At 41.5% G+C, this 27,764-nt stretch overlaps 1 protein-coding gene across 2 annotated transcripts in view; it reads right to left on the bottom strand.

Annotated features, from left to right (window-relative positions):
* Nucleotides 1–25,881, bottom strand: part of si:ch73-281f12.4 (RA_Radil_like and Myo5p-like_CBD_Rasip1 domain-containing protein) — a 36,290-nt gene extending 10,409 nt beyond the window's left edge. The window contains exons 1-15 of one of the 2 annotated variants that reach the window (XM_042221488.1): nucleotides 25,343–25,881; nucleotides 24,078–24,422; nucleotides 23,538–23,773; nucleotides 20,970–21,298; nucleotides 17,506–18,198; nucleotides 16,566–16,603; nucleotides 15,395–15,564; nucleotides 15,208–15,320; nucleotides 11,018–11,237; nucleotides 10,631–10,803; nucleotides 7,362–7,506; nucleotides 4,319–4,500; nucleotides 3,861–4,218; nucleotides 914–1,047; nucleotides 64–203 (exon numbers count right to left, since the gene is read on the bottom strand). In XM_042221488.1, coding sequence (XP_042077422.1) covers nucleotides 64–203; nucleotides 914–1,047; nucleotides 3,861–4,218; nucleotides 4,319–4,500; nucleotides 7,362–7,506; nucleotides 10,631–10,803; nucleotides 11,018–11,237; nucleotides 15,208–15,320; nucleotides 15,395–15,564; nucleotides 16,566–16,603; nucleotides 17,506–18,198; nucleotides 20,970–21,298; nucleotides 23,538–23,773; nucleotides 24,078–24,422; nucleotides 25,343–25,470 — 3,404 coding nt within the window. In that variant the 5' untranslated portion in view covers nucleotides 25,471–25,881. The remainder of the gene's footprint in view (nucleotides 1–63; nucleotides 204–913; nucleotides 1,048–3,860; nucleotides 4,219–4,318; nucleotides 4,501–7,361; nucleotides 7,507–10,630; nucleotides 10,804–11,017; nucleotides 11,238–15,207; nucleotides 15,321–15,394; nucleotides 15,565–16,565; nucleotides 16,604–17,505; nucleotides 18,199–20,969; nucleotides 21,299–23,537; nucleotides 23,774–24,077; nucleotides 24,423–25,342) is intronic. The other variant, XM_014334202.2, reaches the window with a different exon arrangement.
* Nucleotides 25,882–27,764: the final 1,883 nt, after the last annotated feature.

Genomic DNA, 27,764 nt, shown 5'->3' with positions numbered 1-27,764 from the left:
TGGACTGAGTTTTTGCAAACATCACAATTGCAATTGATATGCCATCTGTACTTTTACACTCACATGCTATATTCCATCCCGACCAGGCTGACACCGTTCACGGCCAGGATTCGATCGCCCGTTCTGAGTTTCTGACATTTGGCGGCCGGGGACTCGGGAACGACTGACTTCACATAAATGCCGCTCATTCTCAGCGGTGTTTTCTACATGAAGACATAAAAACATGACAAAAAATGTGATAACTTGGAGCACTGAAGGGATTACAACATTTTTATAATTAAGATCTATATGCCCCTCATATTTGCTAAATATTTTTTCATCCCTGGTGGGAGTAGAATTTTGCCATGATGCTGTAAACACATTAGAGAGGTGGTTAGAAAATTTGTTGATTGAAAGTTTGCTGTAAAAGAGGAGTGACACACTGCAGATGCTCTGCAGTAAAGCAGAAAAAGATATTTAAGCTCCCAAGAGGAGGATTTGTATTTTTATTACACAGCTTAAAAGATGTCTGTCAGAATCAACAGATTAAAAAAATGACATAAAAAGACAATGGAAGAAAATCAAGCAAATATTGCAGTGTAGGTGGAACTTGTTACATGTTGGTGTTTTCTGATCATTCTGCCAAACAATTGTTTAACTACGTATTTCGGGATAAGCATAAGGAAGCAAACACATCAGATTCAGTTCATTGTAAGAGTTTTATTGTGTTGTAGCACCTTATTTGTCACAGTGTCATTACGGTGTTAAGCACTGATCTGTAGAGTCTGGACTGCAGGAACATTTAGTGATTAAATGAGAGCTTTCAGCCTTCCAGCAGTTTGCAGTCTGAACTAATTAGCGTCCGATCTCATCAGTTAAACACACTTCCTCCTGCCTACTACTTTATTTACAAACAGTGATTGTGAATACTTACCGTCCCATCTACGAGTGCCAGCCCGAGACCGTGAGGCCCTTTGTGGAGCTCCACCGCAAACACTTCCTCTCTGTCTTCTTCTTCCTCTGCTGCTGCTTCCTCGTTTCCCGTCTTCCTCCCAACACTTCCACTGGCTAAAAAAACACAGACAAACACATCAGATCAAAGAGGCGTCCAGGAGTTGATTCCCACACTGTTCTCCAATAAGTCTGGTGGGTGGAGCTTCTGCATGTACATCACAGACTGAATCTATTTTCAGTCTTTTTCACGCTGCTATAAAAGATGGACGTAGCCACAGTGACGTCAGCCAATGATGCGTGGCCAGAGCGTTAGCTGTTAGGGAAGCTAACAAGCGTTTCACATGACATAATCTGAGGCCTCAAGTGAGCATTAGAGGAACTGCAGATTTTCACATCATTTTATTTTATTTTTGTCCTGAAGTTGCCGCTTGGGGTCGACCTGTCAAAACACCATCGACAGCAGCCTTCCCCCTCCCCAAAAATAAACCCTGATCCTCCCCCTCCCCCCCCACTGTCTGCCCCCCACGCAGGACCTGCCCTGAACAATACCGCTGCCGATTAAGATTCCACGCACCAACCCAGCTGTAAATTCCCATGACGGATCCGCCGCTGCTTTCCTTCCCTGACATCACCTCCCCTCTGTCATCAAACCTTCACCAATCATCACGCGTACCTGAAACCTCAGAGCTAGATGCAGGCGAGCGCAGGACGAATATAAAAACTCTATTTACATAACTTACAGCATGATGCTCAAACGCTTCATTTTATTCATTTGCTTCATTTTAAAAAACAAAAGACTGACAACATCATTATTATTATTATTATTATTATTATTATTATTATTATAAGGACAAAACAGAAGAAAACAAAGTTCTTTTTTTGTTTTTTTGCCAATATTCTTAAAGAAAACTTTTAAAAATAGCTTTCCTTGCAGAATGTGTCTCAGTTCTTATGAAGTTATATTCATGCCACATAAAGTTTTCATGTGATTTTGGAGGTTTTAGAAGCTAAACAACTGAAAAAAATAGCCGTTGGTTGTTATCACATGAACTTGGGTAACCTTAACTTTAACTGTCTTGGAAGGGACAAATTTATCACTTCTCATCATGATTTATTTAATACTTGATGAAAATACTGAAGCGTTCAAATTCCCCTGCAATTAGACTGAACAACAATGGGCTGTTATCATAAAACTGTAAAGAGAAAAGAAAACTAAAGCTTTTCCTCTTTACTTTGGTCTTAGTTTAATTTACAGTTAAACGTTGCAGATTTTAAAATCATATAGGAATGTGCCAATTATTTTCCTTGGAAACAATTTTATCGTTAGTCCATAAAGCATAAATAAAAATAAATGAATAAAAATACCAACAACCCCCCCACACACACACAAGTGCTTATCTGTAATGGAAGAAGGAGAAGCAGGAAATTATTCAAACAGTGGAAGGAATGAACATTTAACATTTAATGGATCCACCTTTATATAAAAGTATAAACGGTGCAGATTAAACTGAGGGATTTCCTGCCCTTAAGTAGAGAGAAGGTGCCAGATGGCTCAGGTCCAGTGTAATCCTCAAAGCTTCTCAGCAAATTACTTTTGTTAAAAGCGTTAAGAGGGAAAACACAAGCAACAAGTGACCAATGAGAGTAAAGACGTCTGATTAAGATCAACCAAATCCTGCTTCTGTTGGAGCGCTGAGGCCCACCGGGGCATCTGTCAGCGAGCGCCTTAGCACAGGTGATGAAAAGCGTTCCTGAAGGTTCAGATGTGAGGGATCGTTGGAGCAGATCCTCCTTCCTGAATCCTCTACAGCACTTTTAACCATTACAGCCTCTGTTTTATATGCATGTTGTGTCTTTGGTGTGTATTTGGTAAATGTGTTGAGGAAATGTTTCTACCTACTTTGGGACTAAAAACACATCTTAGAGCTGAAGGCAACAAGCAGCTCCAGTGGCTGTGGCTCAAGAGGTGGCGCGAGTCCCCAACTAACAGAAACCCAAATTTCCCCTGAAGGCTCCGCCACAGTGCGAGTGTGCGTCATGCCGTGTTGTCCGTCTTTATATACAGTCTCTGGATGTCGTTATTTTTCACAGTTGGGTCGAAAAATGTTTGAAACTTGGGAATTGACTCATTATTTTCTCAGCGACTCCCTCTCACTCCTACAGATGACCTCATGACGGAGGCGTCCATAAACAATACGGGTTGGAGAGGAAGCTCTCTTTCCTCTGCACAGTGAACCCACCCTGAGCAGCCTTCCACTTGAAATTCCTGACCTCCAGAGTCAGTAAAAGAAGAAGAGGAGGAGGAGGAGGGCGAAGCCACCTTTATGTGGACAAATATGCAGCCGGCCCACAGGGTCAGGCTGCTAAATACTCCCCTAAAGACTTAAAGGAGGTTCAGGACGGAGACAAAGGTGGGAGTCACCCTGTGCGTCATCTGAATTAAAACCTGCTGCATGCCAATGAAGCCAAGAAAGAACTACAAAAATGTGGTCAGGTTGTTGGCATGTGCACCAACTAAGGGGGCTCAATCTTTGTTTTAGTGACTGCTGAACATGTTCTACACTCACTGACAACCAAAAAACCCACTAAAGCATCTGAGAAGCCAGAAAAACATAAGCTGAGCTCTGAAAATGATTTGCAGTACTGATTAACGCTCATATATTTCCATCAATGGCTTCAGGCCCTCGTATCCCACATGGAAGTTGTTGTGTTCTTGAAACATCTTTACAGCAGAAACAAAATATAAATAACTTTTATGACAGTAACTTCATACCAAACTTATGGAAGGTGAATGTTTGTTAAAGCCTGATGTTCAGGGTGTTCAGGGTTCAAAGAGTAGATAAATAGATATTTAGAGCTTTGTTTGGGTTTGTATTTACTTGAGATTCGGACTGATACTTCTTTCCTGATTTGTAGCACACTCTCACCTTTCTTTAGTTGGCGGGTGCCCTCCTGCAGGTCAGCCTCCAGCTCAGCCAGCTCCATCCCCTGTGGGGTGTTGGGTGGCGTGAGCAGGCAGGATGGGTCCAGCGCCAGGCTCTTGTGGTAGCCCATGTCGGCCTGTCCTGGGAGGGTGTTCTGCAGCTCCAGGCTCTTCAGCTTCTGGGCCAGGACGGCCTCACAGCTGCTCAGATCACCGGGAGGGACCCGGGCCTGAGCTGGTTCCGCAGATGTAAGAGAGTCTGGGTCTACCGGGTCGGAGACCGCCTGTTCGGCGGGATCCTGGGCGACTCTGACCGAGGTCGAGGTCACAGACTGGCTGTCTGTAGTCGTCTCATTGACAGGCTGAGTTTGGGCAAAGTAAAATGAATCAACAGAAGACGCGGAAACATCAAAGTGTCTCATTTACTGCTGTCTCGTTATGGCGGCGCAGAGAGCTCGTTACCTGCTCCTCCGCTTCGGGTTCGGCTCGGGTTTCACTGCGAGGAAGCTGGCTGATGAAGTCCTGCAGACGTGCGAGCTGCTCAAACAGCGCCGGCTCCACGATGGGTTTGCCTAGCTCCAGGTGAAACGTGCTGCTGGGCAGGATGAGCGGCGGGTGGTTGTCGAAGCTCTCCAGGATGTCGGCTGCGCAAATGAAGAAGAGGAGAAGGGAAAGTCCAATCACCATCCATCAAAAACAACCTGAACTTCATTACAACTCTAATAAAATTTGATCCTGCATGTTTATGTGGAGCTGCTGAGTTTGGTTTAACGTTGATTAAAAGCAGTACATACACTACAGGCTGTTAAGAAAGGCTTTGATCACGGGTCACCAGACTGATACCAATTCTTTGTAATCAAGGAGACCAGTAAATTATGTTTTTCATTGTGACGTGCAACCAATCAGTAGCTCTGCAGGCAGCATGTTGCACTAAACCAGAATGGTGACTGTAGAGAGGGCATCAGAGCTGAATCAGGGGCGATCCCCTAGTCACCATCGTTCGCTGCCTACACGGAAAATCTGAAGTCACCACAAATAAAAAGAAATGCAGCTTCATTAAAGCGCAAACTTCTAATACGTCAGCCAAACTGGTGAAAGGTGGTTCTCACAAACAGCTGTAGCTCAGAAGGAGACGTGCCGGCTGAAACATTTTTTTATGGTTACAGCGATAAAAGGGTTGTTTTATCTTCACTTAGTTAAATATTTTGTATCCTTCGCATGATGAATACCTCTCAACAAAATCACTTTGATGGAATCTGGTTAATCTGAAGTTGGAGGTGAAAAAGGTTAGAGTGAGGTGGTGGTGGTGGCTGCGAGTTAACTGTGATTGGTGGAAACAGGCTGACAGGCCAGGATTACTCTCCACCGTACGCCCACATTAATCCCGCCAATGTTCATTTTTTTCTCAGTTTCAGCTCGTTAAGCGGAGTCTTGCTCCCCCGATGAAGAAGCTTCACTCCAGCAGCTCTGAGTTAGAGTGTAAATCTTTTAACTCTGAAGTTTGCTCGACTTTCTGGAATAGTTTTGTTATCAGTTCATTTGCAAAACTAACAAGATATAATTAACAATTCATTTTTTGAAATAATAATCTTTATATTGATTATTGATTATTATATTGATTTATATTGATTGACATCTGAAATCCATGTTTTTTTTACATTTATATTTTAACTTTGATTTTTGTTGAGATTCACAGCTTTGGGCCTCCGTAAATGTTACACCTCTACACCTCGACCTCTAAATAAATATGCACAAAACCATGAAAGGAGACGCGCTCACAGCTGCACAGGATAAATACCTGACAATATAATGAGTATAACAATAAACAGGCGTCGTCAGCTGATGTTTCAGGAATTTCAAGATTGCTTCTCAGCTGCTGAGGAGAGTCTCTTCTTCTCTTTTTGTTTTTTAATCACATTATTAAACCTGCTGCCTGCCCTGTTATTTATAATGACATATTCCTCAGTCAAAATTGTCTGACAACAAGTTTGAGCGTGCAAAGCTGCACAACAGGTCGTTCTGATTCCTCCTGAGCGAGGAGTCTGATTACTGCAGTTTGCTGTAAACAAGGTCGTCTTGTAGGGAGGACAAAACTGAAAATGTTTCTAGTAACAAAAAACACTTGCAGTATGAAGAACTTCACAAAGATTGCATTAAAATGCACTTTGTCAGCTCTTTGTCACAGCCTTTTAATTATGAAATCCAAGCAAAAGTAACGGGAACTGTTGATGACAGGAGAATGTATTAGGCAGTTGCATTTATTATTCATTCCCAATAAAAGTTATTACAAAAAAAGGCATCACAGTTAGCCAAAACCCAATGTGATGTCTTTACATTTGTAAATATGAAACATTCAAATATTTGCATACATATTAGGGGCATTAGAAAAATATATTTTTTTGTGCTAATTTGCTTAATCAGAAAATGTTGGTTTATTTTTCTGATTGGCAGCAGCTGAAGAACAGCAGCTCGTTCATACCTGCCACGAGTCAATTAACAACATTCTTCTCAAAGGTGCTAAGCGCTCTCAATTACAGACGAGGTTTGGCTCTTTGAAGTTTGAGATGAGTCCAAACTCATCGTTTTTCAGCCTGCAGGGTTTAGTGATGGGCCGTGCTTTAGCCCTAAAACAGAAGGTTTTCCTAAACCTGACTAAGATGTTTTTAAGGCCTGAAAAAACCAAAACATAAAGGTCTGACTAGGCCACTGCTAACCCTCCAACCTCATAATGTGACCTTTGCAGGCCTCTAAAATTGATCATTTAGAATCTGTGCATTAAGTTAATCCTTAGAACGATTTTAAGTGGAAACTGCTCGTTAAATCGACTGTTATTAACTATACTGGGGCCCAAATGCTCCAAATGTCTGTTCCAAAAAAAACAAACAATCTCTGAGTAGCACTGAGATTTAAAAACACTTCAAATTCTTTCAGTTACAATAAATCGATCAGTGTGGCTGTCCTCTCAGGTGTTACAATAAAATAGAGAGAATTTATGGGGCTATGACTCATGTTAGTAGTAAGAAAAAAAACTTGACATGACTTTGAAAGCATTAATATAACTTTGGATGTAGCAGCAGCGAGGTTTGGAGGGTCGCTGAGGTCAGACGGGTTGACTTACAGTGCTGTGCTTCCTAAAGAAATATGGTTAGGCTCTTAAACACATTAGCAGAGGGAAGATTTATGAGAATTGGAGGATAGAATGAAGGTTAACTTGTTCTCAGGAAAAGTGCATGTAGAGACTCAAACACCATAATATGGCAGGAAGAAGACACTGAGAAGGACCAAACTTGAGCTAAGAAAACATCTGCGATGATCCGTCCACAACAGCGATTCTTTCTGAAGCATTCAAATATTTGGTGTTTGGGACACTGTGAGCCCGTGGGCTGTAGTTACACAGAGAACTAAAAACGTACTGCACACGAACAGAGCTGGTAAAAAGCCGGACAGGCTAAAAATGACCACAGACAAGGCTGCTACGTCATCATTCAATAAGTCTGTTCTTTACCCGTTCTGACGGCGTCCTCTGCATCACCCAGTGACGGGCTCCATCCGGGGGGGCAGGCCTTCCCAGAGTTGTACTCCCTCAACATGTGGTGAAGCTGGGCGGGTTTCAGAGCAGAGAACTCGGTCCTGAGAGAAACCCAGGATGCCTGGAAGGACATAAAACGACAAAGAAAAGACAAAAACATCAATAAACACGAGGCAAAGCTCCTCTGAAGCTCTTCATGGGTTAAAATATGGGTTCATAAAAGAATTTCCCTGATGCTTTAGTTTTAAGTAGGAGTCATAAAAGCTCCTTATTGGACTGTATTTTTCCCATCATGCTTCCATATGAGCAACTCTCTCATTTACATGCAAAGTATTCTAAACTAACTAGATAACATGCAAACAGGAAGCTGTGGTAACACGGCCTCATGGGAAAAATGTGTCCACAGTAGCACTTAAAGTTTCAGTTTTTCTTGTGTTTACTCTCCAGTGAGAGGTGCGCGCTAAGTTTCACTAATCAACTCGTCCTGCGTGTTCTGTGCAGCGTGAGAACTGTAAACTCGCCTTTATCTCCACACTCTTAGCGGGAAAGTCCACATCGTGAAACATGGTGATCGCCTCACAGCTGCAGCCACTCAAGCACACTTAAGACAATATTTGATATTTGATCTTTTGATGAGTGCAGCAGTATAAGGATACAGGTGAGTCACCTGGTTGTGTTATTGAACCTACGGCGTCCAAAAGGATCAAAATTAAATACGTAAAAAAACATTATCCTTATAAACATTAGTTTAGTTTGTCTTTGTCTTCTTTGTACGATGAGCAGAATCCCAGAAGGAGATGTGCTTGTTCAGCTGCACAGGCCTTAACGACAGACAGACGCTGATAATGAGTGTTTTTCTGAAACATCGGGTGATGTCATCCTGCCAGCTGATCTGAGCTGAGCGTCTGCTGAAAGTAGCTCGAGGACACGGAAACAGGTGAGTCGCCTGGCTGCGTCAGTGTGTTTGAAGTCCAAAATGATGCAAAATTAACAAAAACATAACCAAATCATACTCAATCATCTTTGTCCTTTTTTATTTTATTATATCCTTTTTGTTTTGTTAGTATGATGACATGTTATGACATCACTCTGCCTGCTGATGTTCCTGAAACACAGAGGATTCCTTCTGCTGGAAGTAGCTTGAGGATATGGAAACAGGTGATTCACTGCATACTATTCATGCATCTGTTACAGGACAAACTTTACAAACAGGACACCTTTCATTCGGCCTGCTCCCACTTGAACTACTGAAGGTAAAGACAGTGCTCAGACTTGCTGGGGCCAACAGAAGCTGGAAGCTGCTCGGCCACAGAGACGCCACGCTGAGCCAAGGAGAAGAAGATGAACTTTAAGTTCCGCTTACAAACAACCCAAACTTTAAAAATGTCTCATTTTTAAAGATGTCTGAGATTTAATGTCCCCCTAAAATAAGGCCCTCCAGATGCCATGTTCTCTGGCACAACAAGCGACACCACTTCCCACATCTGGTAATTTACAGCTGTGCCAGCGAGCCACTTCAGCTCTTAGCAGCTCCAGATGGAAAAGCAGAAATCTTCAGAGGGTGTGCCGTTTAGCGGCAGCCACAAAGCGACCTCATGCCAGGGGGGAGGGGCGGCGAGAAGCAGCAACTCCGAGGCAGAAAAGACGAAACGCTGCGCCCGTCAGATGAGTCATGGGTGGTGCTGCGCGTCATGCAGTAAAAACAGGTGTCAGCCTCGCGGTGTGAAACCAGAGTTATGGTTCAATAGTCAGTAAATGTTTCCATTTTTTAAACTGGGTATATGAAACACAGAGAGTGTACATCATGTTCTTTAATAATCAATAAGTGTGCTGTAGATGAAAGACTTCCTGAGGTTATGCACTGGTAAAAATAATGGTTGTTTTATATGACTGAGGTTATTTAAAGACAAACCATGTGACCTCAGACTGACACAAGAAGGCCTAAATATAAACTCCTTACCCACCCACCCCTCAGTCAGTGCCAGCTTAAACTGCCCTCGTGTCCTTAAGTAACGTTAACTAACTGAATGACCTTCTAGGTGCTTTGTACCTGGGGAACTTTGCAGGTCCGTTTCCCTTCAGTGGCTCAGTGTTTAATAACATACTAAGTGAGAGCTCAGCTTGCTTCTTAGAGTAAACAGGATCTGAATAGGTGAACAGCCTGTTTAAGGAGGGACTAAAGTGGCGAGCTACCGCAGCACCACACAGGCTGAAGTGTAGACACAAATATGAGCAGGTTGTTCTCCGATTGTCTGTCAGCCTTTAAGATGATTTTTCTCCTCTCTGTGTTTGAACAGCTCCTTAAACGAGGCTTTAACCTGATAATTTCTGAAGTGTTAGTCCGAGCAAACAGGATATCCTCATCACAGCCAAGTGAAGTCAGCCACACCTTCACTGGCAGTGTGACATCAGGGTTTAAAACATTTTAGTGTGTTTACTCTGTTTCCTCATACTGCAGCTGTTCTCAAGGGGACAATAACCATAAAGCAAGAGCGTGCTTCCACAGACAGCACTGGCCTCGGCTCTGCGGCAGTGCTGTCAAACATGTGGCCCGGGGGCCAGAACAGGCCTGACAGTGCGTCTGATTCAGCCCGCTGTGTTTTCTTTTAATATGATGTCGGTTATTTTGTGGTAAAACAGAAATCCTTTCTTCTTCTTTCATTTTTTCTGTTGCTTCTTCCCTTTCAATGCTCATTTTCTTCATTTTTCGTTCCGTCTTTATTTTTCTAATTTATCTATTTTCTTTCTTTTTTACTCTTCTCTCTTTTGTTCTTTCATTTCTTTCTCTCCTTCATTTCATTTTCCTTTTGTTCCTTTCTTTGTGTCTTTCCTTTATTCTTGTATTTCCTCTGTTCCTTCGCTTGCCTTTCGTTGTTGCTCTCCTCCCCCTTTTATCCTTTCCTTTGTGTGCCCCTTCCCTTTCCTCCTTCTCTTCTCATAACTGGTTTTTACTCGTCCAGTTTAAGATCAAACTGGTCTGTAAGGGGACCACAATCTAAAATGACTGACACGCTGCTCTGCGGTGTTACTGGTCACCATAATGTTTGACAGAAGGAGCCAAGAGTTTGGAAAATGTAATTGAGGCTTTAGATTTCCCCAAAAATGGAAAGTTTTAAATGAGCCAGAAACATTTAACTCGTACACATTAGAGGAAATACTCGGGCTGGCGTAAACGTGACTCTGCCGCTCGGCTACACCCGCCTGCGGTAAGACAAACAGGAAAGGAAAAGAGGATGTCCTCTGACCTGCAGCAGGGTTTCTTTGGGTGTGGCCAGCAGATTGACAGCAGCAGAGAGCTTCTGGAAAAACTCTGTGGCCAGATCACCCAGACCGATGCTCTGGATCCAGTCCATCAGCAGGTCCAGGTTGGCCCGGATCTGCACGCCTCGGGACCACTGATAGAACCCAGCGACAGATCCTGAACAACAACAGAGAGAGGACATGAATGATATTTAAGTTTATTTGCACGTCAGCTTTCATTAGAAGTTAAAGAAAGAGAAGCATAAACATTCTCATACATATAAAAGAGCAAAATAAGACAAAATATGAGAAAACAATAAGAAGACAGACTAAAAAGAAACTCACAGTTAATATTATATTATGTGCATTAAATGAGAAATAACAGATCTTACCTCTCTCCATGAGGGTGTTGAAGAGCGATGCATTGATGAAGAAGAACAGGTAGGCGCAGAGCTGTAACGCGATGTCTGGATGCACCTGGAAGGCCGTCAGCAGCTTCAGCGCCTCCTTCAGGACCTCCAGGATGCTCTCAAGACCATCGGGCACTCGCAGCTGACCGCTCTCTGAGAAAGGGTTCCCATCCAGCAGGCCAGACAGGGCTGAATACATGCTCTGTGGAGGGGGTAGGAGACATCATGAACTACTGACATGAACTCCCTTTGTTATGCTGTGACTCAAGAAACAACTGAAAGCATGTAATGGCACATTAGGGCCCTCTGAAGGTAAAAACAGTAAAAATAGTGAATTTACAAAAAAGGGCAAATTTAAATACGCAGAAAAACTTGTGTATTTTTTTCTAAAAGGCTAATTTATAAGTAATTACACAAAGAGAGGTGCAACACAAATCACGTGTAAGGTGTGCAGGACATCATAATTCAAAGACAGGAAGGCATTCACAGAGTGAACAGGAAGCCCTGCAGAAAAGCCCGAGGCTCACGGCACAAAGGGCAGCTGTAGAGACATGAATAGCCCAATGCTGCAGTTACACCACAGTTTGACTTATTTCAGACACACATGCGAGTATTTTAAGGGCCCTTTTCTTTCCTGATAAACTAAAGTCTTTTTCACACAGTTTTTGGCTCTCCTAGAATAAAGTCTGTTTTTTCTGCTAATTTGCTCAAAGAATAAACTTAAAGCATAATTTCACGGTTATACTTGCATCTCATTTTGTTCTTGGTGCTTCTATATGTCTCACTGAACAAGAGCACCTGTTGAATTGTTGATCGGAGCCGTGCCGTGCCCAGAAAAGTTAACTAAACACCCAAAAATGATTCATACAACATAATCTGTTTATAACAGTTTCATTCTCCCACAGATTTAATGACTGTATGGTAGTGCTATATTTGCAGCATTCATAACCCAAACATGGCCCTCCCTGCTGTTTGTGTGGAAAACGTGGGCATTTTTCTGATCTCCTAGAAAGTGAACTCGATGCTGAAAATCTGAGGCTGCATGGCAGCAAGTTTGTATTTACTTTGAGCTCAAAAATCCACCTGCAGCTTGAAGGAAGCAGACTCTACACTGACAGATTTACAGTGTAGATAAATAAACCTGCAAGCTTTTCGTACTGAATACTACCTCGCCGTCAGCTCTTATCACTCCTCGTGCTGCTGCTTAGACAATTCTGCCATTGTTTCACACGCATGACATCAACCGCTGCCTCATCAAACACACCAACACGCTCACACAACATGACTAAGATAATGAGCTCAGACACGCTGACAGAGGCCGTAACCCTGCATGCCTGAGGCAACAGGTCAGCTGATAGTTTACAGTGAAACTCAGCAGACCTGCAGGTGTTGAGCTGGGCTGATGGTTTAAAATTACTTTCTGTGCACATAGACGCCTTTTTTCTGCTTCTTTAACACATTTTTTCCACAGTTTTATTTACAGTGTAGTCACAAATAGCTTTAGCAGGGAGAAAAAGAAGAACTGAAGAGTCATACTTCACAGGAAATTAACAAAAAGACCCTTTTTGACTCCTCCTCCCTTCCTTTTTGTCTTTTGGGTGTTTCTCATATGACAACTTGTCTTCCTCTGCAGGAAACAGACTCATAGCCGCTAATCCTCCCTTTCTCCAACAGAAAAACAGTCAAGTGAAACATGTATAAGTAATACATGTCAAGACAATTCAGAGTACATTATATTCTCAGTAAAGGTGGAGCTGAGTGAATACAGAGCCTCAAAAGTGATAAATTAATGTCTGACAAACAAAACACTTTATAAGACTAAAAACATACAATAAGAGAATTATATTTTCAGAAAGTCATTCGAAAAATCTTTGAGTAAACAAAACAGGACAGGCTGTTCCTGCTTCCTTCCTCAGAAGTTGCAGGGTTGTGGCGGTGGTGCAGTTTCTACTCATAAAAATCCTCAACATCCCAGACTGGTTTCAGATTTGTAAAAATATGCTGTCTGGCATTTTATCTCTAAGAAGGCAATTATTAAAGTTAAAAACAACTGAAATTCCAACCCCTCCCCCCTTTTTAAAACATTAACATATGAGTTGTAGTGTCTTATGCTCAGATTTAAGGTGGATTATCTTTCTCTGTCAGTCTTCCACTGCTAAATTCTTCACATTTAATGTTTTCTAAAATAAAGCTCAAACACCCAATCCAATGAACCTTAATCCACCATCATTTTGGAGTGGACAAGAGCTTTAAATGTTTGTGCTTTAATGTTGACTGGATTTGGTGTAAACCAGACAGCCTTAGAGTGCCACTTCAGCCTGGGAAAGTCACATAAAATCAGCCTAGGAGTGCCTCATCAGGCTGTAAAACTACAAACCCGACTGCTGTCAAATCCAAATCCAGACACAAGAGGATTCCCAACATTCACAAGTCTAAATCAAAGAGTGTGCCCAGAGGTTTTAAGGGTTTAGAATAAATTATCTTCCTAACATCTGTCAGTTTCTCACGTTTCCCTTTACAGTATCTTGTGGTGTTCCTCAGGGCTCTATTTAAGGGCCATGTTTTTGTTATCCATCCATTTTATTCTTTTTAACCCTTTCAAGCATAGTGGTCACTACAGTGTACAGCTATTCAAAGGCTGTTTTCTTGTATTTGATGATATACTTGCACATAAACACAACACAGAGTGAATATTATTTGTGCGTATGTCAAATTCACAAGTCAGAACATATGTTGTCCACCTAAGTGGACAACATATGTTCTGAAAAGTACATATTTAAAAAAAAGAGTTCAAAACTCTGTTTTTCATGCCTGAAGATGAATAAAAATACTTAAGAAAAAAATCCTGATTGAGGTTGTCATAATTCATGCATGAAAGGGTTAAGGTCACGGGGATGCTAGAGCCAGCTGTCACAGGGATGACACAGACACAGTCAGCCCTTTACCCTCACATTGACACCTTCTGGCGATTTAGAGCCGCCAATTAACCGAAGATGCAAGTCTTTGGACTGTGAGAGAAAGAGAGTACCTGGAGTGATCTCATGGGAAGAACATGCAAACTCCACACAGGAAGGCTTCAAACCATGCTCTCTAGCTATGAGGTCACACTGCTAACCACCGTATCCCCGTGAAATAACAACATAGAATTCATGCCTGAGACTATAAAGACCTAAAACAACATGTGGACATGTTGTTAAAGTCTGTTGGTTATCACATCTTAATCTGAAGTTGAATCTTACAGTTACAGCTGCATATTTTTAACTTGGGCGGATGCAGATTTACCACTTTTGGCTTTGCATCATTGGGCGTCTTTGCACAGCAATTGCCAGATATGTTCTGGTCAGTCCTGCTGATTATGAACATGAAAATGTGTTTTTCATTTTGTTTGCTGCATTTTTCTCGACGTTTAATTTTGCTTTTCAAAATATTCTGTCATGTAACTCGAAAGCTGGAGAACATTTTCACATTGTGGGTCTGCTTTTGTTACTCAACAAACCAAAGTGACCCAGAGAGAGAAGACTGTGTTTATGTTGCACTCAGTGGAAAACAGTGTATTTAAGACATTTAAAACATTTTAAAGACCAGCAGACACCATCTAATTATCTTTTTGACAAAAACAGCGACAAGCTGGTTTGCTTTTAATTGTTCAATTTTATGTCAGATATTCTCCATCCACCATCAGCTGTGTCCTGGCTAAAGAGCCACATTTACACTAATTATGTTTTCATTTAGTCTGCAAAATAATAATTCCGCTGTTCATTTTTGTTTGTGTTTAAATCCTCTATAAACCACACTAAAACACACCTGCTGTTCTTTAAAGCGTTTTGCAATGTAGCTTCAACATTAAAGAAAATGCTCACATTGCAGTTCTGGTTTATGTTATTTAACAAACCAGCGTAGCCTCGAGGGAGAGGACTGTGTGTGTGTGTTTATGTCGTGGTCAGTGGAAAAGACACTCGCTCAGTATCTCACAGGCCTTTCCTGCCTGAGAGTTTGTGTTTCCATTCTGTTATTGTGTTTTCTGTCTGGACAACGCTCAATGAAAACAGAATACGCTGTTTGCACTAGACTTCCTGGTTCATGTGTGACCGACACTGAGATTAGAGAGGCCAAAGGAGATGTGAAACATGTGATGTAAGTTTTACGTGAGCTCTTTATGTTATCAAGCCAACCTTTGTTAGGTAGTAGACGGTCTGCTGGAAGGTGAACATGATGACTTCCTCCAAGACTGTCATGGCTTCCTCGCAGGCTGTCCGAGTGGATGATATCTCAGAGTCAAGCAGACCTGTAGAGACATACAAATAAGTCTTAACAGCACACACACAAACACAGACAGCGGTGAGAATGATGAATGCCCACCTTCATCCTCCTGGTCCAGCCTCCATGGCAGCAGCTGTGGGACTTCATGCTGGATGAAGTGCAGCAGTTCGATGGAGTTAGCCATCCACAGCACCAGCGGCTGCAGGCCCGGGATCAGCTCCTTCATACTGAGCAGCTGCAGCTGCTCCGACTGCTCGTCGCTAGAGCTCCTGATATAAAACAACCAGTGGGAGATTAGATCTGAAGCAAGCCTGAGAAGACACTGTGAGCTGTCTATAAACAGAAAAAGGTTGTTACAAAGACCCAAGTGTCCGTTCAACAAATGTGATATTTATTATATTTTATTGAACTACTTTAACTTTTATGTTCTTGTGTTTAATGAATATTTTAATTTCCTGGTTTTCTGGATAAATAAACTCCATCTTATCCTATCCATTCACTCTTAACTTCCCTGTTAAGGTTTAACATTTAACTGATTAGTACTTTGATAACCAGTCACGTGTTGTTTTGGGAGGTTTGAGTTTACTAAACAATTAAATGTGGGATGTTTTAAAAATCAAGCAATTACTATTAATTCCGCAGATTAACTGATATTTAAACTTACTATATGTATGTTTTGCCTCCAACATGACAGCCATGCGAGTCAGTAGTCTTTGGTTATCTAATATAAAAAGTGGTCTCCATGTCTGCTTGCTTCAAACCATTTACAGTTAACTTCCTTTTTAATTTCTGCAAATCAGCAAAATACTGTGCGTGGTTAAGCACAGTTAAACAAGTTCCTGCTCCACTTCAAGAAGCTCCGTTTTGTCTTTTCCCAATAAAATGAGTCAAAGTTTCTGATTTGTGATGGACTAATTAGTTAACTGACTGAAAGCAAATGTAGGAGGTGTTTTTATGGGTTTGTTATGACTCGCTGTGTTTTCTACTGCTACACAGCTGTTCGCTCTACATGTCATGTAGGTCATATGATCCTTTGGATTCCTCCCTTTTATCGAAGCCCACACAATGACCTCTGACTCAGAATCTGTTGACCTTTGATAGCTTTTCTCTTGCTGAGACAGACAGTTTTTAATTCTCATGATTATTCGTGATCACAACACAAACTTAGCTTTTTGTGCACAACCTAAAATTAAAAGAACTTAACCCTTTTTCTAGAGGATCATGTTAGTTTCATTCAGAAAGTATAAGAGGACATATATCTTGTACTCACGTTTCTGGCTGGATTGCTGCAAGTTCCTTTGTCTTCTCCTAAGGGGGACAAAACACAGATAAGACATTATTTCATGGCTGCTTTAAGTTTACTAATGGGATGTAATGGGATGGAAAGCTGCTGTCAGGATATCCGAACATAATGCAGTGTCAGTTTTGCTACTGAAAAGCATGGATACAAGCATTTTTTGCCTTATTGCACATGCAATAGGAGTGGATGACCATTTAAATGAGTCATACAGATGTGATTTGATAATGTTTGTTGCAGACAATTTACTGTAAATTGTACTAAATTTTATTCCCCAAAAAGTATGTCTTATTTTCCACGTGATGCGGCTGTGACAGGAATGTTGATTTCTTTGGAAAGCCAGGGGAAGTTGTTATCAGAATGAGTGTGTAATTATTGTAGATGGAAGGCTCAAAGCTGTGAGTAGTGCCTGGGCATTTGGTTCTGTCCTGCAGCTCTTCATTCAGTCCTCAGTGTGAATGTTTAGAGTCAAATCTCACATATTTCAGGTCCTTAAAACTGAACCTAACAGAGCAGAGATCAACTGAACCTGATAAGGAGCGTTACTTACAAAGTATAAAGGCAACCAAATTACTTTTTCCAGTATTTAGTGACAATTTCTAAACAAAAATTGCTCCATAATGGAAACTGCAGAGCGCACAATAGCATCTGTGTGATTTTTCTCAGCGGTGCACACATACACAGAGCTCTGCGACATCAAAAATGGACTTTAAAACTTCTTCTAAATCTTCTTTCTAGTATCAGAGCTGTTAGATTTTTAATCTTAACCTTTTTAACCTTATTATCACTCTCACATTTGAAAACCCTAACCCCAAGCAAAAAAAGAAAAAAGAAAAAAAACTGACTGGAAACCCAACTGCCAAATAATGCTTTGGTCATTAGATTTAACGTGCTGCCGAGTTTTTGTCCTTACCCATGTAATGAGCTGGATCTGATTGGACAGCTGAAGTAGCAGCTGTCTGAAATGCGTCAGCTCAAATGTGGAGGCTGAGTGCTGGATGCAGAGACTCAGCAGGAAAGCCGGTGTCAGCTTCGGTTCATTCCCACTGGGGTCCAACATGTCCAGGATCTGTTGTAGGACTCTTTCCTCCTGGTCGAGTTCATAGCTCAGCGAAGCCTCAGTGCCCTCCAGGTCTCTCCAACGAGGAGGTAAAGGCTTCCTCTGGAGCTTTTTCCTGGCCACCAAGGAGCCGCATGAAAAACAAGAGGTCTTTGAGTCAGAGTTTGGGCAGAGTCTGGTCATCCAAGGAGGCGTGTGGAGTGATCCTGGTTTGCTTGTAGGATCCTTAAACATGAACAAGTAGTGTTTCCCCAAGCCAACCAAATCTCCTGGATTCAGTTCAACCTCCTCTTTAAGGAGTAAACCATTTCGGGTCACGGGAGCTCCATGAAGGGGCTTCAGCATCGTCAGCGTCTTTCTGTGCTCTCCTCCTGTGGAAGTTTGGCTGTTAGAGTCCAGTCGTCTGACACAGCAGTGCTGTGGTAACAAATCTGGAGCAAACAGGAGGATGTCCACCTTCAGCCTCTCCTCATCTTCTCCAGTGTGATGCTCCCTGCAGCAGCCAAAGATGGTGGTGGTCCCACTCATGAGATAGATGACAAAATCCTGCAAAAAAAAAAGAAAAAAAAAGAAGAAGACATTTGTATCAAATGTTTCGCACAATAAATTCAGCTGCAAATCTGGCAGATCAACTGCTTCGGTTTCCATTGTAATATCCCCCGTTTACGCTGGTATGCGCCACCAGCTCCTCCTGGTGTGATCTTTGGTAAGCTCTAACTGAAGACCTTGGCAATATTTAACTGTGAAGCCATATAAGTTAGGTTACAACTTCTATGACACAAGAAGTTGTAACTCAAATATACTTTATCCAATCTGGCATAAACTTTTCATTTAATCTGCCAGTACTGACTAAAATGTGATAAGCACAATCCAACATTCATGACTTTGTCACTGTGGGTTCCGATCAAGACATAGGAGTAGTGGGTGTTCTCTAATGCCACCTATTGGGCACAGGAAGTGATTTGTAACTCGTTTGTGGTATTGCCAAAAAGAGTCCAACAGTTTTAGCTTTTCCTTAAATCACACCTGTACACAGAAAACTGATGGTGGATGGAAAGCAGTAAAAAGACTCTTATTCTCTGTTTATCTGCACAGGTTTTGGCTGTGATTACAGTAACGAGCGCAGCTCTTTGCGAGTGAAATGCTCTCGCTGTTGGACTCTGTACCACCAGCGAAGACTTCCTGCTGTGTCCTCCATGACAGCAACAACACAAGCTTTCATTTTGCAACCTTAATTCTTCCTCTAATGCAATTCTATTCTTCAAGCAAACATTCATTCAAAGTAGCAGTCAGCGGGAAGCCTGGGATTGATTTCCTTGTGTAACACTTTGGAAATAAACCAGGAGTGTGCGTGCAAGCAGCAGTAGGATCATCTGGTAAAAGTACAACTTGAACTGGCAGAGCAAGGCAGGACAGGAATGGAAGGGCTTATGAGCGAGATGGTGAGGACCAGGAGCTCAGGGTCACCACGTTAAGACTCTTAGTCAGGCGATGATAGCCTATCATCTCTGCTGCCTAAAGCCAAGCAGCCTCAGCGTGAAGGCAGGGCTACAACAGCATTCATATGTGAGGGTGTTATTGCTTTGTTACTTTTAAGATATAAAGGCTATTTACAGACAAAATGATTAATAACTGGGATGCATTGCTGTAATGGGTAATGGTATCAACCAATATTCCACCAGTCAAACATATGCTGACTCCACCATCCTGACTGAAACACACTCAAGCTTGCTTAAAAACACAGCTCATTCAATAACAATAAAAAGTTAATGGGCATCGCGCCACCGCAGAAGTTGCGGCTCAGCATCAAAACTCTCTCTCCACTGAAATAAATGCCAAGGAAAGCCAAATTCAGTTTTGTTTCTTTGGTCTCCAACAACACAGTTTCAAAAAACAACCCAAAAATCAGCTTTCAGTTCCTGTTGCACGACTGCTGGTCCGCCACAGACCCGCCTCGTTCCTTTGCTTTGGCTTTGGGTCGACCCATTGTTGCAGAGTAAGATTAGGTCGGCTGCAGCTCTCAGTGTGCTGCCGTGCTCCCAGCATCCTGCTCAGTCAGCAATCCCCAGCAGCGGGGATAAAAACACTGCGAGAAAGAGCTTCCTGTTCCTGGGAATGGGCTAAAGCCACAGCGTGCTCTCTGGTTTACTGTGCAAAAGAGATTTTTAAACAGGCGATGTTGACAAGGACAGATTTTGGAAGTAAGGACAGTTTGAAACAGAGGTCAGGTACACTGGTATGTTGATTACAGCACAGCAGTGTTTACATGCTACAGTTTATCCTTCTAATCAGGACTGCCTCTTTGTTCTGCCAAAGATCCTAAGCAGGTTTCCTTCTGACAGAAGGTTGAGCACTCTGTTCTTCATCCTTTCATTGACACATGATGACACAGGGCTCACCCTGAGCCCGAACAGGATCACCTGGTCCTAACACACCTGTGTAGCAGTGATTCCGCCCTGTCTGACTCTCTGACTGAGGGATTTTCTCCTTGCGTTACATAACAAGCTCAGTTCGCCACTATATGTTTCTCTTCCTCTTGTCTCTTTTAAGCTTGTTTGCTTACACGCTCACAGGACACACTCAAGGGCAATAACAGGTCTTCACAGAACCAGGTTTATACTTAACTAAAACTTTACAATAAAAATCAACCTCAAGTCTTTAAAATGTCAAAGAAGGAGTCCAGAAACTGCCTGCAAATCTGCTTGATTATAAGTTTTCAATCATCTGTAGGTCAGCTTTAAACTGTGGATACTATTATTGGCAATAACTTGGTTAAATGTAACCAGGCTGAAAACAGCACTGAAAGAGAACAACAGCACCCACCTGTAGCTGATATTACAGCAGCACATCGTTCTCTTCATTTCCAGATCCATATTTTTGTTGTTTGACTATACCAGAGCAGTTTTGCATGAGTGGCAGGTAAAATAAATAAACAAATAAAATCCTTATTTCTCTCACACGGGGTTTTGTGCAGGCCCCTCAGTTCAACCTCAATCCAAAACAAGCTGTTTTAGCTTCTCCAACTTTAGACTAACTTTCATGTGATTTGCTACCACTCACAAATAAGCAAGTGGGTGGGACTTCTTTCCCTGAGTTGACCAAATTAGGCTTATCCTCTATGTGACATCATACACAGCCCAGGGTAGGAAAAAAAGTAACTGAAACTGAGTGTTTAGAGCAGGCTGAAGTCTGAGCTTACAGGGATAACTGTTTCCTACAATGACCTCATTATCTGAAACTTTGGAGTTCAGAAAGGTCTCATCTGCTTAAGGTAATTATAGTTATATACAGATACCTTAAGTTGGTCTGCCACTCACCTGTCTGTGGCTGTAGCCCTGCAGCAGGAGGAAATAAGGGAAGTCAAAGGGTGGGTGGATGGAGTACTGGGTTGTGTTATCATCGCTGCTCTCCGTCTCCTCCTTTTCCATGCCAAGACGCAGCACTTCCTTGTCGGCCTCAGCCTCGGGATCCTCTCTGAGCGCACTCTGTTGGGCCTTGCTAGCCTCCTTGCCCATCGCGGACAAATCCATCTCGCTGAGGCTCCTCCAGATGCCGAGTCCATCTGTGTCCTCCCCACTGCTGTCCACAAACAGGGAGGTCACTCTGGAGCGGGTCTTCTGCAGCTTACGAGCCTGGGCATTGATCCCTGGGTGGACAAGAAGATGCTATGTCATCGAGTGTGTTGACACCTGAGTATGTTTCACGACTCATTTTGGACTTTTAAAAAGTCTTTATCATCTTACTATAAAAAGCTTCCAAAGCTTGGTGCAGTAATTAATTCACTCTATGCTGATGATGCTGGACTCTATCTGCTTGTTAGTCTCTTAGAAAAAAATTATCTAAAATAAAATCCACAGAGCCCAAGGACGTCTTAGTTTATCAGATCTTCATTACCTAGAAACATCCGGCAGCTCTTCTTCTTGTGGTATACTTAATCTCAATTAATCAATCTCAGGTGCGCTGCAGTGATATTTCTAACTGACAGATTCAAGGCAGAATTGCACAGGGTTACGGTCAAAGATGACTTTTGTGATTATTACAAATTAGTAGTAGTTCACAGGTAATACTAGCCCGACTACAGCTTATGTTACTTAGGTTTTTGTATAATTTAGTTCATAACATCTACTTAATTATATAAACAACAATAAAGAACATCATATAGATCAAACTAAATATACTAAAATAGAGATACACAGAGTGTTTGATGCTCCAGATGCCTCGTGTCACTTAATTAAAAAATAACTAATTCAAATTCAGAAATAAACCATTTAAAATTAAAACAGGACAAACACAGCAGAAGACTGGACTTCTCAAATTTGTGGCCTCTATTAATAATGTCAGCTTTAGACAAACTTTGAATCAGCGCCAGGAAAAACAGAAGAACTACCTCTCGTGTTTATAAAGTTATCTTTACGATAAACAGAAATCCTCCCAAAATTACTCCGGTCATCCGAGCTGACTCCAGCATAACACTTTTCTGCTCTGGCTTCAGTTCAAATGCAACATAACTAGAGGAAAAAGGGGGGAAATGTGCAGGGAAGGTGAGATGTGACCACCTCTATCAGATACCAGCAGCCGCTCTGTCGGCCTGACGTAACACAAACACTATTCAGCTCGTTGGGAGCCATTAAGCGAGGTGGAATGTCCACAGGGTCCGGCTTCACACCCGGTGCTCCGCTGCCCTTATCAGCTGTGGAAATGGGTGTTTTCCACATTGTTCAGCACTGCTGTGACAGGCTGGGCTTGATGCCTAAAAACCCGGCGGAGGTAAAAGGCAGCTTTCCCCCGGTCAGAGAGGAGGAAGGGGAGGGTAGATCACAGAGCTATGAGAACCAGTGCAGAGCTGCACAGATATAGAACTCTAAACGCCAATATTTGAATGTGACTTAGATAAGTCTTTTATGTATTAAACCATTTTTGTAGTCACCCAATACTCTCATGTGTCACCAACAGCTTCTCAACTGCTTTCTATGTGAATCACCCTGCATGAATTTTTCCATGAAAACTGAAAGCAAAGCAACACTAACTAATGCTAGCTTAGAAATGGAGTCTATTAATCACCAACAAATTACCGGCTCATAGAACAACACAGAATCTAACAAAAACTCTGCATACAGGGAAAAAATATCTGTCTTTAATTTTTGTCTTTGTTAATTTGGTCTACCCTATAATGAAACCTGTGACTGCCTGTGTTTATACTAAACTTCTGAAATCTTAAAATCTGACAAATACCAACCAGTTTCCTGACAGCTAAAACAAACAAGGAAAAAACCCCTAAACATTCTTAAACTAATAAATGAGAAAACTCAATCTGAAAATGAAACTGGAACTCTAAAAACTAATAAACACTGTAGATTAAACACTGTACCTTTTTTAAAATGTACAATCAGCTCAAAAACCGTAATTTTAAAAAATGAAGAAAACCTTCAGTAGAAATCAAATTATAATTAAGGTTATCTGTAATTTAAGCTTCGCGCTATCAGACCAATCCTGATTAAAAAGCCGTCAGAGTGTCGGTCCAGAGCTGAAAGGGACCACAACAAACGTGAGCCAAAGTCAACAGGACCGCTCAGCCCCCAGAGCGCAGGAAGTCAGTTCTGACAGAAAGAAAAACACAGCAGCTATAGGCCTGGTGGGAAGAGCTGCGTTGTGCCTTGATGCTTTGCGAGGACCTTATGGACCCTTGAATTAAAGCAAAGATAAGAGCAGGGCAGCTTTTGTTTCCTCCTGACCTCTGCTGCATGACTGTTTGAACCAGTGATAAGAGGCACAATGAAACCCAGCAATAAGAAACATCTAAGGCTCCCAAGGCTAAGGCTGAGTGATTGATAACCCCAGTGGGAGGATGTTAGGGTCACGGTGCAGGTGTTAGGCACCATGCATACCTGCTGTGATCGTGTCCCTGTCCTTTAAACTTTGCTCTTCCACGCTCGCCCGCAGCTGGATCTCAAAACGCCTGGAGAAGCCATCCTTCGGCTTCCACAGCGACTGCAGCATCAGGGGCCTCTCGCTGTCACCCACAACCCTAAAGCACTCTCTCTTCCACTGGTTATCAGCCCCCGTCTGGCCAATAACGTCGCACAGCACGTAGTTGTTGGGGTCTTCTTTTTCCAGACAGTACCTGAAGAGAAAAAAACAGAGAAATGAAGCATTAGCAATAAGTCTGGAAGTTGTTTTTCACACTGAAGCAGTCGTAAATGTTTCTGATTTCTAAGTTTCCCCTTTTTGTCCTCAACATCGGCTCAGAATCCAGACATACTTAATTTACAATTAGATCAAATAGACAAAAGCAGTAAATTCTGACATGTTAAAATCTAGTTTGACCTAAAAGTAGCACTACTTCACTTTTACTTTGTTTCTTTTAGGAATAAATCTTATTGCAAGGACTCAAAAACATGTTTTAGGACCAAGAGAAAACCTCTTGCCTTTCCAAGGCCTGCTTCACCAGCTCCTTTGCACTGGACTGAGTGGTAGCCAGCACACTCTTGTAGTTGGTCCCCTGGCAGATGTCACTGCCAAAGATCTTCAGGATACCAGGAATGGACATTTGGCTGGATAGCTCAGCCGGGTCGTCCACAACCTGGAGGTCTCCAGACAAGCTCCCGCCACTACCACTCGCCACCTGGACATGCCGTCCACCGTCTCTCAGGTTGGGGCTTTGGTTGAACACAGTGGAAAACCTGTTGTTGTGGCGGCGGATTTTGCTCTTGGCTGGCTGCCGGACGCCAATGCTCTCAGCAGAGCGGACAGTGCTGTTCGAGTTGTTGGACCTGATTGGAGTGAGAGGACAGAACACTAAAAGATCCTGCACACGAACCATGATCTGTCTAAAGTTCTCCACTTCAGACCCAAATTTAGAACCGAAACAAACCAGGATTTTGTTTTTACGGTTATCTAAACTCATCAGCTAATTGTTTGGTCTCTGTGAACCTATTTAAACCTTTACATAAGTCATTATGTTACCTTAATCAATAGACAACTATGTTATTCTCATTTATAGAATTTCTATTGAAAAAAAAGCAGAAATACAGTCATAAAATCTAACTGAAAAGAAAACATGAGCCAAAATGCTGCTAACATATAAAAAGTCATTACTAAGGCTGTGTAATTACTCCATTAATTAATATAGTTGCAATTAAAGCTATAACTTCGTTTTTTTTCTCATTATAGGTCTCCTACCTAAGACCAGATAGAACTCATTTATCCTTTAGTACAACAGCTCAAAATAAAGTTAAACGCAACGTAAATGAAATTAAATGTTAACTTATTAACAATATTTTCCCCATAGTCTTAATTTCTAATATTATCATCATTACAAGCATTAATCATGCACATCTTTATATTTATCTCAACATCAAATCACTTAATTTCTTGGTGCACTGGTATAAAATGCAGATATAGCAATATAAATTATGTCTTAATGTGCAAAGTTATAACTGGAGCTGGCTAATGCGTATACTTAAAACGATTACATCTTCTAAAACTAATGCTGCTGCGATTATAAACCTTTATGTTTCTACTGGAGGTAGAAAACTGGGCAGTTCTTGTTTCCCACCGTTGCCAATGGCATTTATCATAGGTTGGAGTTACTCTCCAGTATTCTACACTGTAAGATTACTGCTGTAGTAAAGTGGCGATATGTAAATAAAACTAATTAAAGTAGATTCGATTAAAGCATGTAGAGACTTACTGGACAGATCCATTGCTGGGTTTCCTTCCCAGTTTGGCCAGGCGCCTTTTGGGAGAGCGGATGAGTAAACCCACGGGAAAGTTCAGGGTTTGTTTATTTACGTGGCTGCTTCTCTCCTCCGAAATCATTATTTTAACGTTTTTTCAGCTTCTACATAAACATAGTGAACATGGCTTTATTCACAACTAGTTTTCAGCGAGCGTAGTCCACTATTTCGGCTCCCAGAAAATCAGGAAAATGTGTGTAAGTACTCCAACAGTGTATCGGCATCCATGAGAGTTCACATTCCCACATATGCTGAAGGAGAACCAACTTCAAGCTGCTAAAATCGGACCGCTGGAGGGTAAAATCCAAACTGGAGTCGACGTTAAGGAGGAAATACAAAAAACAGACGCCTACGTTGCTTTTTATCCGTTTCTGAGCTGTAAAACGGGTGAAATCAAAGCCAGGTCCATGATAAGAAAGCCGTTAACTCCGTCCGGAATTCTGAAGCGGACTGAATGAAACTACCTGCTGCTGCACGAGCCACTACAGCAACACGTCACCGCGGCGTCACGGTAAGGAGCGAGGGGGCGGAGCTAATCACAGCAACACGGGCATACACAACTGTCCTTCCTACTTTGTGAGGACCTGCGGGCACGTAAAGCGGAGTCTCACTTCTTTTAGTCTAATTAGTTAGCTAGTCTCTAGTCTCATCATACTACTTGCATAATACTATTAACCTGCCATTAACGTAAGCACTAAAACCACGACTAAACCTTTAAACACGCGCCTGAAAGTGAAAAACAGAAACGTTTTAATGTCCTCAATAGCTTGGTTTTAAATCAGCATCGGTCCCCACAAATGTATAGAGACAGGTAAACACATGAACACACGTTACTTTATATCTATGAGAATCTCATGCTCATTGTCCTGGTAACTCCACTACACTTATATATGCAAATAGGAGTGCCCTTTCATATATTTTTTAAAATGTAATAGCAATATTTAAAAAAAACAAAACATTATTTTTGGTTTCTTGTTTTACTGGGTCCAACAAACAGATTAGCGAAACAAGGTGATATAACTAAGTTATATAACTAAGTTCATTAAAAAAACAAACAAACCTTAAATTAACTTTGGAGACATTTTGGCAACGTTAAGGAGTAAATAATTAACTAAGGAATATTACTGAAAAATAGATGTTTTAATTGAAATGAGGGAACAATAGTAATATAGCAAAGATTCTCTAAAGAGTACAGGATATAAGGTTATTTAAGCACTATGAATTGTAATTTGTGAAAAAGAATAGAGTTTCACCTGCCTTTTAAACCTGTAATTGTAAATGCTGTTATTTTTAAATGTAAATTATAGGTTTGTGTGTCCTAGAAATATTTAAAAATGATACCTATGAAATTGCTCAATCTGAAGCGTCACTCTTTCAATTGTGGCCAATTTATGTACAAAGAGCATCATCTAGTGGCAGGAAATTGCCTTGCAGCTACATCAGGACTTACTAAATAAAACGGCATCACTTCATCTCATTCCCATCTTTAACCTTTATTAAATACTGCTATGGTTCATTTAAACTGTTTGTAAAGACATTATTGTTGTTTTCAGTAGATTTAAGAGTATTTATATTAGTGCAGTGATTGCCACCAAAGGTTCTGTGTTCAATTTCTGCAAGAGTTCATCAATGAATCAATAAATTAAAGGTGCAGCAGCTGCTTTGGTGGCTGATAATCCATGTTTACATCCGTTTTTGTTTATGGGTGTATTTTCAAATACTTTAGATGATTAGTTACAGCAGAATACCTCCATGTAAATACACATACTTGAGAGAATGCGATTGTCCAGGCTCAGCCTTAAAGACAGGAGGAGGCACCTACTACTGATGTATGAGACTGAAAAATGTGGTATTGACCTGATACCAAATAAATACACAACAATGAACTCATAATAGCAGTTTATGTAGGGGAGAGCAGCATGTCATGATTTATGAAGAAAATGCATCAGCAGTGTGCTTAATCTGAGCTGGTCATTTGTTAGCAGACAAGTGACAATCACAGATACAGTCTGTATCTGAGTTAGTTAAACATAAGAAGGTAGATCCAAAGAGAACAAACCTCTCAAAACATTTATTCTTATGTGTAGGACAAACCTGCATGGGGACTCAGAGGTAGGAGGCACCAAGTCAAAAAGACTTTCAGAGAGTCCTTCATGTTACTGGATGCATATATATTCACATTATACAGCTACATAAGAGTTCCAGTACATTTTTCATTTGAATGGATCTTGTCACCCACAGGCCAAAATTTTAATGCATTATCAATTTTCCTTATGAATTGAATTTAGTCCTGCAAATATTTACTCATTTTACATTTAACTGTGTAAAACAAGCACCTTTTCAGAAATGCTGAGATGATGGAGGGACATGCTGGAG

The sequence above is a fragment of the Haplochromis burtoni genome, unplaced genomic scaffold (genome assembly GCF_018398535.1).
Source record: "Haplochromis burtoni strain Fernald_Lab_line unplaced genomic scaffold, NCSU_Asbu1 Contig_68, whole genome shotgun sequence".
NCBI lineage: Eukaryota > Metazoa > Chordata > Actinopteri > Cichliformes > Cichlidae > Haplochromis > Haplochromis burtoni.
This window is presented reverse-complemented; position numbering and strand designations above follow the sequence as displayed.